This window comes from Leuciscus leuciscus (genome assembly GCF_965113295.1).
Source record: "Leuciscus leuciscus genome assembly, chromosome: 17".
Lineage (NCBI taxonomy): Eukaryota > Metazoa > Chordata > Actinopteri > Cypriniformes > Leuciscidae > Leuciscus > Leuciscus leuciscus.
In genome coordinates, this window is record NC_138741.1 from 20,701,561 (window position 1) to 20,719,931 (window position 18,371).

Below are 18,371 nucleotides of genomic sequence, written 5' to 3' on the forward strand. Positions count from 1 at the left end.
GATCCACCAAATACTTTCACAACTTCTGCCCACTTTAAGGCCCATTCACATCAAGTATGATAACTATAAAGATAACTCTAACAATACCTAAATTAGTGTACACATCAACGCACAACAATAAAGTTCTGTATGCTACAAGCGAGTGCTGCAGATGTGTCGTCTGCTGCTTTATCTGCTCAAGCTCTCAAGATGATTGAATTCTTATTGGCTGTCAATGTTTTTATCATTCATCAGCTAAAAAAAAAAAAAAAAAACATTTTGAAAGTGATTCCAATATTATCGTTCCTCTCTGTATTTTTTTTTTTTTTTTACCATTATAGCTGTGGTGTGGACTTCCATAGAATAATAGCAATTATTAAAACATTTATTAGCTGTAGTGATTGTCCTTGGTGTGAACTGGCCTTTAGAGCGCCATTCCATTATTTTCAAGTTGGAAATGGGAAAATTCCTTGATCCTAATGTTTCTGGAACACAGCATTATAACTGACATGAGTGTAGCCGATTAGCCATCTTTTATCGTAAAGAATAGCTGAGGTGGATAGGTCTGCGAATCCCAAGCCTTGACCTCTGACCCCTATCTATTTATTTGAATGTGTCAAAGTATCATAGGCAAGCGAAACACATTTATACTTGGAGTTGAAAAGGAGGGTGTAAATAATCTGCCCCAAGCAATCTGAGGGCATCTGTCACATCAATCTGAACTGGAATCGGCTGAGATGAAATAGGTGGCTATGAATGGAGGATGTTTTATTCTTTTTGTTCTTGTGTTGGAGAGCGGCCTTGAATTATTATGAGATATGAGCACAGAAACTTAAACACATGCTTAAAGTATACACACACACACACACCTGCATTTGATACAAAATAGGGTAATGTGAATATGATTATGTTTGTGTGGGTCTGGTTTTGATTACATTGTGGGGGACAAATGTTACCACAAGGATAGTAAAATCTGCATTAAGCCTGTTCTAAATAATGACTTAATGATTGTGAAAATATGTTAACTGGTTTCATTGAATGGTATAGGATGGGGTAGTGTGTATATGTGGTCTTCGGGTTAGGGTTAGGGTTAGGGTTAGGGTTAGGTGTTGAAAATGACAACAACTCCACTCTGTCTAGAACTCGTCTAGGGAGGTTTGTAATAGGGATTCTGAGGAAAAGGGCAGGGGCTGACGCATATTAGACTATAACATACTCCTGACTAGGAGATTCTCCCAAATGGGAATCGGGCCCAGAGTAAAAGGCATTCAAATTAAGAGAACTCAGTTCCCAATCCATGGGGCTAATATGGGTAGGTTTAGGAGGACAATTGGTATGGAATTAGATCCAAGCTGATCCAAAAATATAAAAACTAGGGATGGGAACCAACAGGCTTAGAAAGCTAGGTTAGGGTTAGGGTAACATAAACCCTACGTTGGAAATACCAGCAATCTTGAATACCTTGATTAGCTTGTTCAGGTGTGTTTTATTGGGGTTGGAGCTAAACGCTGCAGGAAAGTGGATTGCGGGGGCCAGAGTTGAGAACCCCTGGTCTAGGGCATGTTATAGTCCAGATTAGAATGTAAAAATGTTTACGTTTAAAAATAAATAGCCTATTAAATCTTTAAATATTTGGTGCTCAGATAACCATTGTGAGTACACAAATCTAAATGGCTGTTTAAAACACTGAAGTACTGTTCAGAAACAGAAAGTACAGCACTGGGGACACGGCTGCATTTGGTTTCTGCTGTTCCATAAGCGCCATCTGCTGTCAGAGAGTGAATGTGCATTTTCATTCAGCTCGCCTCCTTCACTCATTCTGCCATGCACTTTTCATCCATGTAGTGTTGGCCTATCTGACCGTCAAGCACATTGGTCTGATGTCTGATGTCAAGTCATCTTCATTTATATAGCGCTTTTAACAATGTAGATTGTTTCAAAGCAGCTTTGTCACGGAGTGATGTCTCCGAAAGCCACCCTCGTACTCCTCTCGTCAAAGAGTGTGTGGCATGGATTGAAAAAGGATGTTCGAAACTGGGTTTCAGCTTGTGTGTCATGTCAATGGGGTAAAGTGAAGAGAGACACATCAAAGCGCCACTGGAAACTTTTATGGTACCAGAGCAATGTTTTGACAATGTTAACATCAACCTGGTGGGTCCACTGTTCCCCTCCCCGGGGTTTACTCACCTTCTAACTAATGTGGATCGAACCACCAGGTGGCCGGAAGCAGTATCATTGGCCTCAACGACAATGGCGGAGGTAGCACCTGCCTTCATCGACACTTGGGTTACGCGTTTCGGCACACCTTCAGACATATCTTCGGACTGTGGCCCTCAATGAACATCTGCGTTGTGGACAAAGGTGGCTTGAAATCCTAGGTGTGCAGCTTCACCATACTACGGCCTTCCACCCTCAGGCCAATGGCCTTTGTTAACGCTTTCATCACTCTCTCAAAACTGCACCGAGGGCCAGTCTGACGGATGACAGATGGATTGAGCGGCTACCCTGGGTCCTGCTCGGCCTGCGAACGGCTCCCAAGGAGGACCTACAAACTTCCTTGGCAGAGTTTGTGTACGGTCAGACTCTGCGTGTCCCAGGAGATTTCATTCCAGACAGCACAAAGCCCTGGAGTCTATCTTCTGAATTCTCTGCCCTCTTAGACAGAATTAATGCTTTCAAACCCATTCCTTCCTCTAAGCATTGACTGATGGTAGCTTGGATGCCCAAAGGCTCTCAGAGTATCTCTACGGCTGGGTTTGTTTTTATCCATCATGATGCTGGCGCTGGTTCTTAGGAGGGGTCGTCCAGCCATCAACAATGGGACAAACTCCAGGGAGAAATCTCAGACTGCTAAGGAGGTTTAACCTGCTGCAGTCTCACGTTACTGCACTTGTTCAAGAAGACAAGTTTGAGCTCTAAGCAAGCTGATGTTGCCTGTCTGTGAAACCACAACATTTTCATGCTTTTCTCCATCATATTTAAAAATACAGAAAGTGAGGTCAGTCTGAACCAAAACAGTGCCAGTGCAGGTAATATCTCAAACACTAGATGGAGCTAAACGGCCTTTTACAGCCAAGTATGGGACCCTTCTACTCATGTTTCATATACATTTAGGTAGATATGAAATATATTTGGTTTGGAAAATTGGGTCACGTGGAAGTAGAAATATATAATCCATAGGCTAATTATGATGGATTTGGTGCTTCTGCAGATATCTGTATTCACGCCTTGTTGAATATTTTGCTAATATTTAGTGTGTTTGTTTATATTTAATTGATAAATAGTTATTTGTTCAGACTGAGAATGTATATATGACTGTGTGCATATCTATAATAATAATAATTATTAATGACACTGTTATTATTAATATAGTCAATAATGACACTGCAAAAATTATTGTATAGGCTCGACTGTTTAACGTAACACAAAAGTTATATTTCCATGTGTCGATTATGCCTATAGTAATAAAAACCACACATAATCAATGCTTCTTAGCAAAGACTATCTATCAGTTAAATCAATCATACAAAATGTATAATCATATAAAAGAAGCCAGCAAATTACAGTAATTCATACAAAGTTTAATAAAGCAATAAATAGTTTACTCAATAAAAATAATTCTCAATATTATATGTTGGTTTGTTGAGCTGTAGAGATCCCTTGCAAGGTTTCATTTTTTAAATGAACAACACTACACCTGAGAGAAAGTTTAACATTTAGAATACAGCCTCTTTTTTGAATGCATTTATTCAGGAAATATGACTCTCCATTTGTAGTCAGACTGTCAAATCTGCTAGAAGGAGATCATTCACTGTCAGACTCGTCTTGTGTCTGTACAGTGTCTCGTAGGGCAGCATACTGTGCCATGTTAGGCAATCCTGATGCTACACAACAGCTCAGAGCACTGCGGGAAATGGCCATTTTATTTGCATCAAACCTGTGTAGAAAACAGATGCAAGGAATGCAATGAATTATAGTCTGTATTAGACTTATAGACTTCCACTTATATCTTATGCAGTGTAAAATGATCTGTGAGATTTAGTGTTTGTGGAAGTTACCATTCATCTGTCTTCTCATCGTAGCACTCCACATCAGAGATGGTGCTGAATCCATTAAAGCCTCCGACAGCAAACAACTGACCATTAACTACCTGGATTTTGAGGAAAGGAAAAAGGAAAATAAATAATGTACAGCTAAAGTCTTTAACTTTACATTAATAAATCTTACTATAGATGCAACACTTAATTTAAAAATAGTTCGAATGTTTTGACACACATTGATGATTGAAGCCTTCTACAATTTTAGGGTGCAACTTTCCAATTATTCTCAATATGGAACCAAAAAAAAAAAATTCCCCCATATTCAATATCATCAAACCATTATTGTAATGTTATTTCATAGTTTCACCAGATACAGATTTTAACTGTCCACATCTCACCTCAATGCCAAAGTTGCTGCGTGGGTTGTACATTGATGCAACATCACTCCAGATGTTAGTCAGCGGATTGTAGGCCTCCGCACTCTGCAAACGACTGGCACCATCAAAACCACCAACCTTTAAATAAATACACTTTTTATTTATGTATTCTATGCATTTGTATATGCAGATCCATGCATACATTTACATAAGTGCAACCTTTAAACTGTGATTGTTCCATATTTCTGTATTTGTGTCATGGTTATCATAGTTAATTAAAACTATAACACTGATATGTGTGTTTAATACTCACAGCATACACTTGATCTGCATAAGCGATCACACCAACACCACTGCGGCGGCTACTCATGGGAGCGATGAGAGTCCACTGGTTTGATTCAGGGTTGAAGCTCTCCGCAGAGAAGAGACACTCGATCCCAGTAAAACCACCACAGATATAAATCTGACAAACACAAAAATAACATGCATGATGTTTGTGCACAATCATCACAGATTGATCAGAAAAGCAGTGTTTAAAACACAGTAAATTTTATGATATTCATTTTCATATTTAAACCATTCCCATGCTATATCCCCATTTCACATTTCCTTCATGCTTTACAGGCATTGAGAGTCTCCAGCAGAAGAGTGTGGAATCATGGGTAAGTGCTCTTACCCTGCCCTGCAGTGAGGTGGCGCTGGCGTCACTCCTTTGTTCATTCATGGGGGCCATCATTGTCCACTGATTGGTGTTTGGATCGTAGCGCTCCACTGTTTTAAGCCGTTGTTGTCCATCAAAACCACCAATGGCATAAATGAGCCCGTCCAGAACAGCAACACTAATATAGCAGCGGCGTTCATACATGGGGGCCACCTACAACACACCAAATACATCATTGTGCGAACACACATCAATACACCATCTCATTGGTTCTGTCCTATCAGTTGCAAATAAATACAATGGTATTACTATTATTATATTTTTTAATGGTTTTTTTTTTTGACACAGTCATGATGGTAACTCTATTATATTATATTATGTTAGGATCCTGAGATATTTTGTGTGTTTGTATCAATTGTCCTTGTGTGTGGGTGTGTCTTGCTCGCTCTCTCTCTCTGTGTGTACACAAGTTTGTGTTTCAGATGGGCGTTACCTCTGGTAATCTGTGGAGGACTGTGATTGGACCAGCTACGCACCTGACCTGGATATAAGGACCGGCCCTGACACACCATGGTTGCCTTTGAGCCTCGTTGACTTTGTGCTTTGCGTTTGTACCATTGATTGTGCTTCTCTTCAACTTTGTTCGTTCCACCATTATTTTATTGAGTAAGAGTGTCGTGCCAGAGAGATAGTGTTTAGTGAAACTGTGATTGAAGTGTCATGCCAAAGAGATAGTGTTTAGTGAAACTGAGTGTTTGTTAAATGTAACTACTTCTGGTTTTCTCCTATATCTGACTATTGCCTGTTTGACCACTCCTTGGATTCCGATTCTAACTTGTCAACCTGATACTTTTTAAAATAAGCGTGTAAATGTTCTTGTATAAACATTGTTACCAGATTAAGGGATGTAGGGGGTTAGACGCCATTTTATTTGTATTGCTTTTTCACTTTGTTTATGGGTAAGGGAGTTAGGTAAGTTGAATTGTATTTTCATTTCTTTCTTTTGTTTAAGGTCATTTAGATCCTAAAAAGATTGTTTTGTTTGTTATTTTGGCCTTGTCTGCCCCTGACGCTAACCCTTCCTGGTCAATAAAAATCATGTTACACGTCATCTCTCTGGTAGTGTGACTCTCTTCCTTTTCCTGTTGCGGCTGACCCCTAGCGGTCGTAACAGAAATTGGGGGCTCGTCTTAAAAATAATTTTATTGCAAAACCAATTGGAGTTTCGTCACTGCGTGTTAGAGAAAAAGAAGAAAAAAAAAGAAAAAAAACTCATGAAATTTGCTTTGTATATTGTTGCTTGGCTAGTGGTTTTCATTTTGAGGGGGAGGGAATTCGGAATGTCTTTAAAGTTTGCACTAGAAAAATTTGCGATTCAGCCTACGTCTGAACAGTTAGATATTTGCCGTAAAAATGATCTGTTCACGATTGCGGATTTTTATCAAATCACAGTTCCTCGTGGTGCAGTTAAACAGGAGATTAAGGAGGTAATTCATAAACATTTGATGGAGCGCGGAGTTTTGCCAGAGCGGAGTGAGTCGGCGGGTGTTGCATTTCAGTTGCCGGTTTTCACAGGTGAGGGTGAGCAACCCAAACCTGAGGAGCTGGCCAGCATAGATCCTGTCGATCTAACTTCTCCGCGAGATCCTTTACTGGCGATCAGATTGAAAGAGTTAGAGGTGGAGCTGGGCAGACAGCGTTATGAGAGTCAGCTGTTGCATGTACGCACAGTTGAGCTTGAAACCAAGCGAGATATCAAGCTCAAGGAGCTGGAGCTGGAGCTCAAAACTAAATCACCTGTTCACCCCTCAGCTGTTGATGCGCTTGGCATGAACGTGAATCTACCGTCACCCATGATTGCTTCCACTCCGAGTCCTATTCCTGCACCTCGACGCAACCCACAAGTAAGTCAACCTGAATTTGATATTAGTCGTCAAATATCACTAGTCCCACTTTTTCGAGAGACCGAGGTTGACACTTATTTCACCGTATTTGAGAGAATCGCCAGCACGTTGAAATGGCCGCGGAATGTTTGGCCGCTGTTGTTACAATGTAAACTCGTGGGTAAAGCCCAAGAAGTCTGTTCAGCGTTAACGCTTGAACAGAGCTTGGACTATGAAGTAATGAAAAACGCCGTTTTGCGTGCGTATGAATTAGTCCCCGAAGCATATCGGCAAAAGTTCCGTAATCATGTGAAAACCCCTAGTCAAACATATGTTGAGTTTGCTAGAGACAAAGCAAGTTTGTTTGAGAAGTGGTGCGCCGCAAACAAAATAGTCACGTTTGAGCAGCTTAAAGAACTAATACTTTTGGAGGAGTTTAAGAATTGTTTACCCGAGAAAATCGTGGTTTACTTAAATGAGCAGAAAGTGTCCTCTCTTTCTGCTGCTGCAGTTTTTTCAGATGAGTTTGTACTTACGCACAGAGTAGTGTTTTCACCCACAAAACGTAATTTCCCTGATTGTGTTCGCAGTTCTAAGGATGCCTCTGTGGTTCCTAAGAATGTTTTGAGGGCAGACTTCACTGAAAACCGTGAATGTTTTTACTGTCATGAGGTGGGACATCTCATTTCCGCCTGCCCTGTTCTGAAACGTAAAGCTGGTAAGAAAGCTAACACTTCCAAAAGCGTTGCGTTAGTTGAGCGACCTATCTTTTCCCCTGAGCCGGTATCTCTGGATACAGCCGCTGAATCTGCTTTTAAGCCGTTCATTTTTGATGGTGTTGTGTCGTTTAACGAAGCAGACTCGGAAACAAAACGTGTTTGCATGCTCCGTGATACTGGCGCTGCGCAATCCTTTATTTTAGAGAGTGTGTTGCCATTTTCTGAACATTCAAACTGCGGTTCCAGTGTGCTAGTGCAAGGCATTGATCTCACTGTAGTTAAAGTTCCTTTGCACAATGTTTATTTACGCTCTGGGATTATTTCAGGGAACGTTAAACTGGCAGTTCGGGCTGAATTACCGGTTAAAGGTGTATCGCTCATTCTAGGAAACGATCTGGCAGGTGATAAAGTTTTCTGTTTGCCAGAAGTGATAGATGTTCCTGATGCGCACAATGAAGATGCATTGCATAAAGAATTTCCCAATGTATTTAGTACGTGTGTAGTGACTCGAGCTCAAGCTCATAAATTTAAAGACTCTGTGGATCTGTCAAAAACCTTTTTGTGTGCTGATAATTGTGGTGAGACAGAGGAAAAAGTTGATGCAGTTGAGTTAAAAATGTGTGCACTTCCCAATGTTGACTTCCCATTTGGAAAAACCATGTTAATTGAGGCACAACGTGCCGATCAAACTCTGTGTCACTGTGTTGCAGCTGTTGTTGAGCCGAGCGTTTTGCCAGAGTGTCCAGTGGGTTACTACTTTGAAGACGGCGTTCTCATGCGTAAGTGGTCTCCAGGTCATGTTAAGGATGACTGGGGCACTGTTGTTCAAGTTGTCATTCCAAAACCCTACCGAGAACAAGTGTTGAGTGTGGCACATGACCACGAGCTTTCTGGTCATGTAGGAGTTCGAAAAACGTATGATAATCTGTTGAAACATTTCTTTTGGCCTTCCATGAAATCAGACGTTTCTAAATTCTGTAAATCTTGTCATGCGTGTCAGTTATCCGGTAAACCCAATCAAGTCATTCCTCCAGCCCCATTGAGGCCGATACCCGTGCTTGGCGAACCATTCGAGCGTATATTGATTGATTGTGTTGGGCCACTACCCAAAACAAAATCTGGAAATTCCTACTTGTTGACATTAATGTGTACATCGACCAGGTATCCTGAAGCGATACCACTACGCTCTCTTAAAGCTCATGGAGTTGTCAAAGCAATCGTTAAATTCTGCACCACTTTTGGAGTACCGAAATACATTCAGTCCGATCAAGGAACCAATTTTATGTCTAAAGTGTTCACCAAAGTAATAAAAAAATTAAACATCAAACATCAGGTATCTAGCGCCTATCATCCTCAGTCACAGGGGGCAATCGAAAGATTTCATCAAACTCTCAAGTCCATGCTCCGAACTTTCTGCGTTGATCAACAGAAAGAATGGGATGAGGAAATCCCACTATTGTTGTTCGCAATTCGTACCACGACTCAAGCTTCTCTCGGATTCAGTCCTGCTGAATTGATCTTTGGGCACACCGTGCGTGGACCCTTGAAAATTTTGCAGGAGCAGATCCTTTCTTCCAATCGTCCGTCTCCAACAACGAACGTCCTAGATTATATTAGCTCATTCCGTGAGCGACTTCATAAAGTGTGGAAGCTGGCAAAACGCTCTCTTGATTCTGCCCAAGACCAAATGAAAACTCGATGCGATCAAAAAGCTGTACAGCGCTCATTCCAAATTGGAGAGAAAGTTCTTGTTTTACTTCCTGTGCCTGGTTCGGCACTTAAAGCTAAATTTACTGGACCTTATGATATTAAAGAGAAACTGAGTGTCACTGATTATGTTGTTGACACCCCAAATCGTAAGAAAAAGTCACGCGTCTGTCATATCAATATGCTGAAGGCATATGTGTCGCGCTCTAACTCTGAGAATAAGATCCCTGTTGTCACTGTTGCTCCAGTAAATGTATCACCCTCAGAATATTCACCAGAAATTGATGGTTTGAAGATGAACAGTGCTGCGTTCTCAACCGCTCGGTTGTCCAATTCAGAAACTCTATTAAACTTTGCAACAAAATTGTCGCACTTGTCCATATCTGCCCAGGCTGATATCCTAGATTTGGTAAAGACGTATCCGACTTTGTTCAGTGACTCGCCTACAACTACACACGTGCTAAAACATGACATTGATGTTGGTTCACATGCGCCCGTTAAACAAAGTGCTTATCGAGTAAATCCACTTAAGAAAGAACTGATGAAGCAAGAAACTCAGTATTTACTTAAACACAACTTGGCAGCCCCTAGTTCTAGTCCATGGTGTTCACCATGTCTTCTCGTCCCCAAGCCGGATGGTACTTCAAGGTTCTGTACAGATTACAGAAAAGTTAATGCGTTAACTAAGGCTGACTCCTTTCCACTTCCGCGAATGGAAGATTGTGTAGATCGTGTGGGTAATGCCAAATTTGTGACTAAACTCGACCTGCTAAAAGGTTATTGGCAGGTGCCGCTCACAGAGCGAGCGTCTGAAATTTCTGCCTTCGCCACCCCTGAAGCATTTCTACAATATCGGGTCATGCCTTTTGGCCTTCGAAATGCTGGAGCCACCTTTCAGCGGTTAATGTCTATTGTGTTATCCAACATATCTAATTGTGAGGTTTATTTAGATGATGTTGTGTGTCATGCTAGCACTTGGGAAGAACATCTTAAAATTTTAGAGGAAGTCTTCAAACGTCTTAGAGATGCTAATCTTACCTTAAATCTAGCAAAATGCGAATTCGGTTGTGCTACGGTCACATATTTGGGTAAGGAGGTCGGTAGTGGTCAGATTTGTCCTTTGAGCTCAAAGATTCAAGCTGTTCTTGATTTTCCCATCCCGAAAAATAGAAGAGATCTCCGTCGATTTCTCGGAATGACGGGTTATTATCGTTGCTTTTGTAAGAACTTCTCATCTGTAGCCTATCCTCTTACGGAATTACTGCGTAAAGCAGTCTCTTTCAAGTGGACTTCAGAGTGTCAATCCGCTTTTGAAGCGTTAAAAACTCTGCTCTGTAGTTCTCCTGTACTTGTTGCCCCCCGTTTTGAAAAACCGTTCCTGATAGAAGTTGATGCTAGTGGTTCTGGTGTCGGTGCGGTTTTATTGCAGACCGGTGAAGATTATTTGAATCATCCGATCAGTTTCTTTTCGAAAAAGTTTCTCAAACATCAAATGAACTACAGTACGATAGAGAAAGAGGCCCTTGCATTAATTCTCGCCTTGCAACACTTTGAAGTGTATATTGGTTCGAGTGTACAACCTGTTACCATTTTCACTGATCATAATCCTCTTACGTTTCTCCAACAAATGTCTAATAGCAATCATCGGTTAATGCGATGGTCTCTGATTTGTCAGAGCTACAATATGAAAATTTGTCATAAAAAAGGTATCGAAAATGTCATTGCTGACTCACTGTCCCGTGTCAACCAGTAAAACAGAATGTTTTATTTTATGGATGGGGGTGTTAGGATCCTGAGATATTTTGTGTGTTTGTATCAATTGTCCTTGTGTGTGGGTGTGTCTTGCTCGCTCTCTCTCTCTGTGTGTACACAAGTTTGTGTTTCAGATGGGCGTTACCTCTGGTAATCTGTGGAGGACTGTGATTGGACCAGCTACGCACCTGACCTGGATATAAGGACCGGCCCTGACACACCATGGTTGCCTTTGAGCCTCGTTGACTTTGTGCTTTGCGTTTGTACCATTGATTGTGCTTCTCTTCAACTTTGTTCGTTCCACCATTATTTTATTGAGTAAGAGTGTCGTGCCAGAGAGATAGTGTTTAGTGAAACTGTGATTGAAGTGTCATGCCAAAGAGATAGTGTTTAGTGAAACTGAGTGTTTGTTAAATGTAACTACTTCTGGTTTTCTCCTATATCTGACTATTGCCTGTTTGACCACTCCTTGGATTCCGATTCTAACTTGTCAACCTGATACTTTTTAAAATAAGCGTGTAAATGTTCTTGTATAAACATTGTTACCAGATTAAGGGATGTAGGGGGTTAGACGCCATTTTATTTGTATTGCTTTTTCACTTTGTTTATGGGTAAGGGAGTTAGGTAAGTTGAATTGTATTTTCATTTCTTTCTTTTGTTTAAGGTCATTTAGATCCTAAAAAGATTGTTTTGTTTGTTATTTTGGCCTTGTCTGCCCCTGACGCTAACCCTTCCTGGTCAATAAAAATCATGTTACACGTCATCTCTCTGGTAGTGTGACTCTCTTCCTTTTCCTGTTGCGGCTGACCCCTAGCGGTCGTAACAATTATATTATATTATATTATATTATATTATATTATATTATATTATATTATATTATATTATATTATTAAGCTACAACAATTGCTGGAACACAAACAAAAATGTATCATGGTTTTTACCACTTTTTAGACATGTAATACGGTAATACAGTGGTATTCTTTGAAGTTATGTGGAGTACAGCACATCATTCAGCACTATGGTCCATAACAAAGTACAATCCGGTACCATCACTGTACCACAATACTGTTTTGTAAAGGAAGCTAAATTAAAGTTACATGTTGACATAGAGCATTACTCACCTCATGCCAAGTCTGAGTGATAAGACTGAATTTCCTCACGCTGTTGAAATAATCCACACCATCAAAACCACCAATACAGTAGACAAACTCATCCAGGACTGCTGTACCATGATAGGCTCTGGGACGCTCATCCTCTTGAGTCACACTGACCCAGCAGTCTGCCTTCACATCATATGCCTCAATCTCATTGGTGGGATTGCCGCCGCTCCATCCTCCGATGGCCAATAGGATCGATGAGGGCAGACGTGGACGTGTCAGTTGATGCATGAGTTCTGAGTTGACGGGTTCATCCATGTTGAGGTCAACCAAAGTCTTCATTGCATTGATGATAACAGGCATGCAGGCTTCATTCTCCATCACTAGTGCATTGCACTTTACATTATTGATGAAGTAGGCTGATGTTATCAACCCCAATCGAACCTGAAGCACAAGGGAGAGTTTATATTTTCAGAGACTGTTGCAAGACTGTTACTAAGCAGTTATATGGTGTTCAACAACAAAAAAGGATTTCCAAAATGGCAAAACCCCAAAACAAAATTTCTAACATTTAACTAACATTAAAATAATAGCAGATTTTAAGAGTTTTAAGATATTTGTAATAAAATTAAAAAAAAGACAAAAATCTCTGTTTTACCTTTGGCAGAAGCACGGCAATGTGTTGCCTCCTGTTTTCTGGTGCATGATTAATCCAGTGGAGGACGGCTTCAAAAACCACCTCCTCCTGTTTGACATTCAGCTCATCCTCATCAATGATCTCCTCAAGCTGTTCCAGGGAGAGCTCCAGGAACTCCTCAGATACGTGCAGAACCTCCTCAAAGTGCTGCAGGATGTAGTGCTTTGCTTTACAGCGGAGCTTTGAGCAGGAGTAAAAGTCCTCTGTAAAGTTGCAGATGCCAATGCAGTTCTCTGGGCATAACTGTGACTCCAGGAACTGACAGCAGGTATCTACAAGACCTGAGACTAAGATCATTTCAGCCGCCACCAAGAGCTCCAACACATTCTCTTGAGTAATGTGCACAGATCTTGTGTACGCATACTGGATGATAAGAGGCATGATGTCTTGGGATATTCCTTGAATTTCACAGAAATGTTGTGCTGGGCTGCTCCAGTTGTTGGAGAAAAGAGCCCTGTGAATAAATTTGACAAAGAAATACAGACATTAATAATGAGCATATAAAATAACTTTTCGTTATTTACATTTTAATTTCAGCCAAATTTACTAAATATTACTAATTTATTATCTAATTTATAATAATTACAAATTTACTAATATTAAATTTGAAATGCTGGGTAAAACTTCATACATAGCCACTTCCAGAATCAAATTTCAAGAATGGTTTTTCCTAGATATCATAGTTACATTCATTTTTCTGGCAATACACTCATTCACTTTCGAGCATTTATATATTTGGACTTAGGCAGTTTCAACATTATAATGTTGGCAGTGGAAATTATGTATATAATTATAATCATTTCTAGGTAATTTGCACACAATTGTAGTTCAAATGCTTCTTCTCACCTAAAGTAGGAGCTGCAGCCACACATGATGATCTTGTGCACTTGAAATTCTCTGTCATTTGACTTGATGATCATGTCAGTGTGTTCGCCCAGTAAACGTGCTTCATCAAACACGTCAAAGGCTGTTGCTCTTATGTTCTCCATGTTCTCTCAGGACTGTAAATGTATTCAGTCTTCTCACCTCAAACTCTGATTAAAGTCACCTCAGGATTTTGTCTTTGTGGGGACTTTTGCTCAGGAGAGTTCTATAGAATGTCTTTGTGACATCATAGTTGTAGAGCTTGAATATATTTTTTCAGTTTGTGTCTTGGCCACATCATTATTATAGAGTTTTGTTTTATCGATTCCTTTTGAATGAAACATCTTCACAGTAACAAAGATATTAAAATTAATTTACATTTTTGAACTCAGTGACAAATGAAATAAAACATGGGATAATTAGTCATTTGAATTATGCAATCATCCAAATTTGATTGCACAACATACACACTAGTGAGTTTTTGACAGTAGAACAGATTTTTCTTGCATGATTTGACTGTAACCCCAAACAAGTTTACCAGAGGCCTGTATGAAGAGGATTGTTCTTCACAGATGTCATATTCCCATTCCATTTAAAGGTCACGCAGCATTAGGCCAAATCATGAGTGCAATGTCTTGCTTTTATTGGTTAAATCTGTAAATTCAGAATTACTGCCATAAGTAAAATTACAAATAAATGGGCAAGCTGACTTTTTATGTTATTTATTTTGTACAATATTTACAACTGGAAATATTCAACAAACAAGACTTTGAAAAGTCACTATGACACTACGGCTGTATCTGAAATTGTCCCTTACACTGTACCAGCAGTTCTCAACTGGTTTGGCCATGGGACCCACATTTTCCCATGGACATTAATTCATTAATCCCATGGATTTGACCTATATATATGGTATTATCATGATATTGAAATAAGAGTTTTCAAACAATAACAGGCTTTATATTTTTTTCTCAAAACAAAAAGAACTCTAAATTATATTTAAATCCAATAAAGTAATACACACAAAAAACTACATAAAGTAAACAAATGTTTTAAACTGATTCAAGTGTTATAAAGAATTATAAAGAACAATAGGTAACACTTTACAATAAGGTAAAGTCAGTTAATGCATTAAGTAAGGAATAATTGACGACAGGCCGTTGAATTATTAGAAAAATAATGCACACCCGAGGTGGTAATGCGGTCACGACGCGAAGCGGAGTGGCCGTTACACCTCGGGTGTGCATTATTTTTCTAATAATTCAACGGCCTGAAGTCAATTATTCCGCTTATACTACAGTTACCACACCTCGAAACATTGTTCAGATTATGTATTTCAAGACGTTTGTAAAGTTTTTGTCATTAAAATGCTCTTGTATGTAGGACTAATTTCTTACGCATCTAATCCCATGCCTCCGTTGCTAATTCCAAAACGTCATTTCAGAGTTAGTAACGGAGGTTAGAGCCGCTGATAGCAGACTAATGCTGGGGACACACGACTAGCTGACACATTCTCTGACTGTTTTCATCGACTGCAGCAGATTTTAAACACCGACTTTGAACACAGACTGAACGCGCTGAACACGCGTTTGGGCATGATCAGTCATAAGTATCAAATTACGTTCATAACCGGCCTTAAAGTGTGTTCCCGGCTTTATGCAGTTATTAATGCAGTTATTAGAGAGAGATGTTGCAATAATGAGACAGAAAAGCATATGTGCGTCAATATTATTATTTATTTATTAATTCAATTCGTTTTAATTAATTCGTTAATTCTTTTTTTTTCTATTATTGACAGATGACAGTAGACTAGCCAAAGAAATGAAACCCAAAGCCCTTTTAACAAGTAGGCCTATCAATAATTATTTATTTGTTAAATTATCTGCAATAAAAATCCGTGCTGCAGGACTATCCATTTATTTAGCCTATATTCAGTTTAATTTTCTATTGATTATAGATAGGACTTTATAGTTTATTTATTCAAATTAAACTGCATGTTTCTATTGATTGTGAAGCTAGACATTGAAAATTGCAGATCAAGCGCATGGGGCTAAATGCTTTTTCTTGTTATGAATTGTATCCTATTTTCCGTTATTACAGTTGACTACGCGAAGTGATATGGAACTGTAATGCGGTCAAGACCTGCCTGGAACTACTTTAGCCGTGCGTTTCCCTGAAAATAATGCACACCTTAGAACGTTCATCAACCAATCAGATTGAAGCATTCAACGGCCCTGTAGTATAACCAACATTAACAATGAGCAATAGCTACATTTGTTACCATAGTTATTCTTTGTTAACATTAGTTTAAAAAAAATACAACTGATCATAGTTAGTTCATGTTAGCTCAGGTCCATTAAATCCTTCTGAATTTAATAATGTGTTATTAAATGTTGAAATGAACATTAACCAAGATTAATAACTGCTTTAGAAGTATTGTCCATTGTCAGTTTATGTTAACTATAGTGAATGAACTAATAAAGCCTTATTGTAAAGTGTTACAGAATGCAGATCCAGACACAAAGAAATCCATTGAAATGTGAGCTTTATTAACAGCACTGAGCAGAATGGAGAATACGGATGAGTATGCAGTTCAAATAGACTTTGAAGAATGAGTAAAGCTTAGTAATGAAGACCTTCCTTGTTTTACAGGTGCAGGAGATCATGGATAGCTGGACGGATGGATGGATGGACGGATGGCTGGATGGACGCACGGCTGGATGGACGCACACACCTCTTCGTGTTTGGTGAGTATGCAGGATGATGACAGGAGAACACAGGAGAGGAATACGCTGGAGTACCAATGCTGGAGAACAGGTAAGCAGTCCACTTCATAGAAACAAGACCGGACAATGATGTGAGACGAGGTGTGTGCTTTTGTAGCTTGATGATGGTGCAGATGAGGTGCAGGTGTGAGTGTTTAGTACTCTGGTGAAGGTGTGCTGTGTGAATGTCTGATGTGACAGCCTGGCAGATCCGTGACATTACCGAACAATAATAAAGAACGCCTCGGTTACGACTGTAACCTCGGTTCCCTGAAGAGGGAACGAGCGTTGCGTCGAAAAGCTGACGCTATGGGAACGCTTTGCGTGATGACGTCTTGAAGCACATGTAAAATCAGTCCAATGGTGTGGCGGAACGTCAGAGGCGGGTGACGTCACGTACCAGGAAGCTATAAAAGCCGGCCCGAAACAGAAAACGAAAGCTTCGTAAAGTCTGAAGTCGCGCTGACAGGCATGAAGGAGATATGGCAAGGCGACGCAACGCTCGTTCCCTCTTCAGGGAACCGAGGTTACAGTCGTAACCGAGGCGTTCCCTTTCAAGGGAACTCCCGTTGCGTCGAAAAGCTGACGCTATGGGAACGTCTATACCAACGCCTCCATAGCTACAAATGTCTGTCCTGTGTGTAATCATGTGAGCAGCACTAAGAAGACAAAACATGAGACCCTAGAGTAGAGTCTAAATCCAGAGAGTAGAACCTGACGAAGGTGTGCGGTGAGGACCAGCCTGCCGCATCACAGACGTCCTGTAACGATACTCCTGATATAAGGGCCTTAGAGGCCGCCATACTCCTAGTAGAGAGCGACCGGACAGCCAAAGGAGAAGGCTGTCCAGCCGCCTCATAAGCCAGTGAGATAGTCTCAACCACCCACTTGCTCATCCTTTGCTTAGACACTGGACCTCCCTTGTTAGGGGAGCAAAAGTCACTTTTACGCCACAGGGCAGCTCTGTGGACATACGCGTCTAACGCCCGAACAGGGCAAAGCAAATTATTCGCCTCCTGGTCCGATTTCGAAAGGGAGGAGGACCTCCAAGTGCCACGAAGGAAACGAGATACCAAGGGGTCTTTCCCCACAGACATTCCACCCAAAGGACTGTGGTAAGCACCTATGGCCGCCACATAGACCTTTAAAGTGGACGGGGTCAGACCTGCAGTGAACCGTTCCTGCAGGAACTCCAGCACTGTACCAATTGGGCAGTGGACTGGGTCCAACCGACGGTCACTACACCAAGAAGTGAATACTCTCCACTTCAGGGCATAAAGTTTCCTCGTGGAGGGAGCTCTGGACTGTAGAATGGTCTCAACAACCTCGGTTGAGAGACCTGACTCTATGAGCTGGGCCCCCTCAGAGGCCAAGCCCACAGGTTCCACAGTTCTGGCCGAGGGTGAAATATCGAGCCCTCTGCCTGGGACAGAAGGTCCCTCCTGACGGGTAACTCCAGAGGATGCCCGTCGAGGAGGGACACAAGATCGGGAAACCATACTCTGCCCGGCCAGCGCGGGGCTATAAAAAGCAGGCAAACCCGGTCCCTGCGAACTCTTTCCAGAACTCCCGGGAGCAGAGCAACTGGGGGAAAGGCGTACAGACGTAGCCTCGGCCACGTCTGTACCATAGCATCCAGTCCAGAGGAGCTGGATGCGTGAAGGAGAACCAAAGTGGACAGTGAGACGTCTCTCGAGATGCAAACAGATCCACTTATAATTTCCATATCAGCTCCACCACCTCGGGGGTGGAGCCACCATTCCCCGGGCCTCGGCCCCTGTCTCGACAGAGTGTCTGCTCCTATATTCTGGACCCCGGGGATGTAGGCTG

The 18,371-nt window shown here is 41.0% G+C and overlaps 2 protein-coding genes across 2 annotated transcripts in view; both read right to left on the bottom strand.

The window, feature by feature from the left end:
• Nucleotides 1–3,648: 3,648 nt before the first annotated feature.
• Nucleotides 3,649–18,371, bottom strand: part of LOC309479016 (kelch-like protein 10) — a gene marked incomplete at its 5' end in the record, with an annotated part of 33,262 nt that continues 18,539 nt past the window's right edge. Inside the window, one exon of the mRNA XM_082142861.1 lies at nt 3,649–3,772. Within this exon, the coding sequence (XP_081998987.1) occupies nt 3,756–3,772 (17 nt within the window). The 3' untranslated portion in view covers nt 3,649–3,755. The remainder of the gene's footprint in view (nt 3,773–18,371) is intronic.
• Nucleotides 3,784–13,293, bottom strand: LOC309478972 (kelch-like protein 10; the record flags this gene model as incomplete). The annotated part of the gene is made up of 7 exons (XM_082142818.1): nt 3,784–3,916; nt 4,038–4,129; nt 4,418–4,534; nt 4,710–4,859; nt 5,073–5,270; nt 12,240–12,659; nt 12,874–13,293. The coding sequence occupies 7 exons, from the start codon at nt 13,291–13,293 to the stop codon at nt 3,784–3,786; spliced, it is 1,530 nt and encodes a 509-aa protein (XP_081998944.1).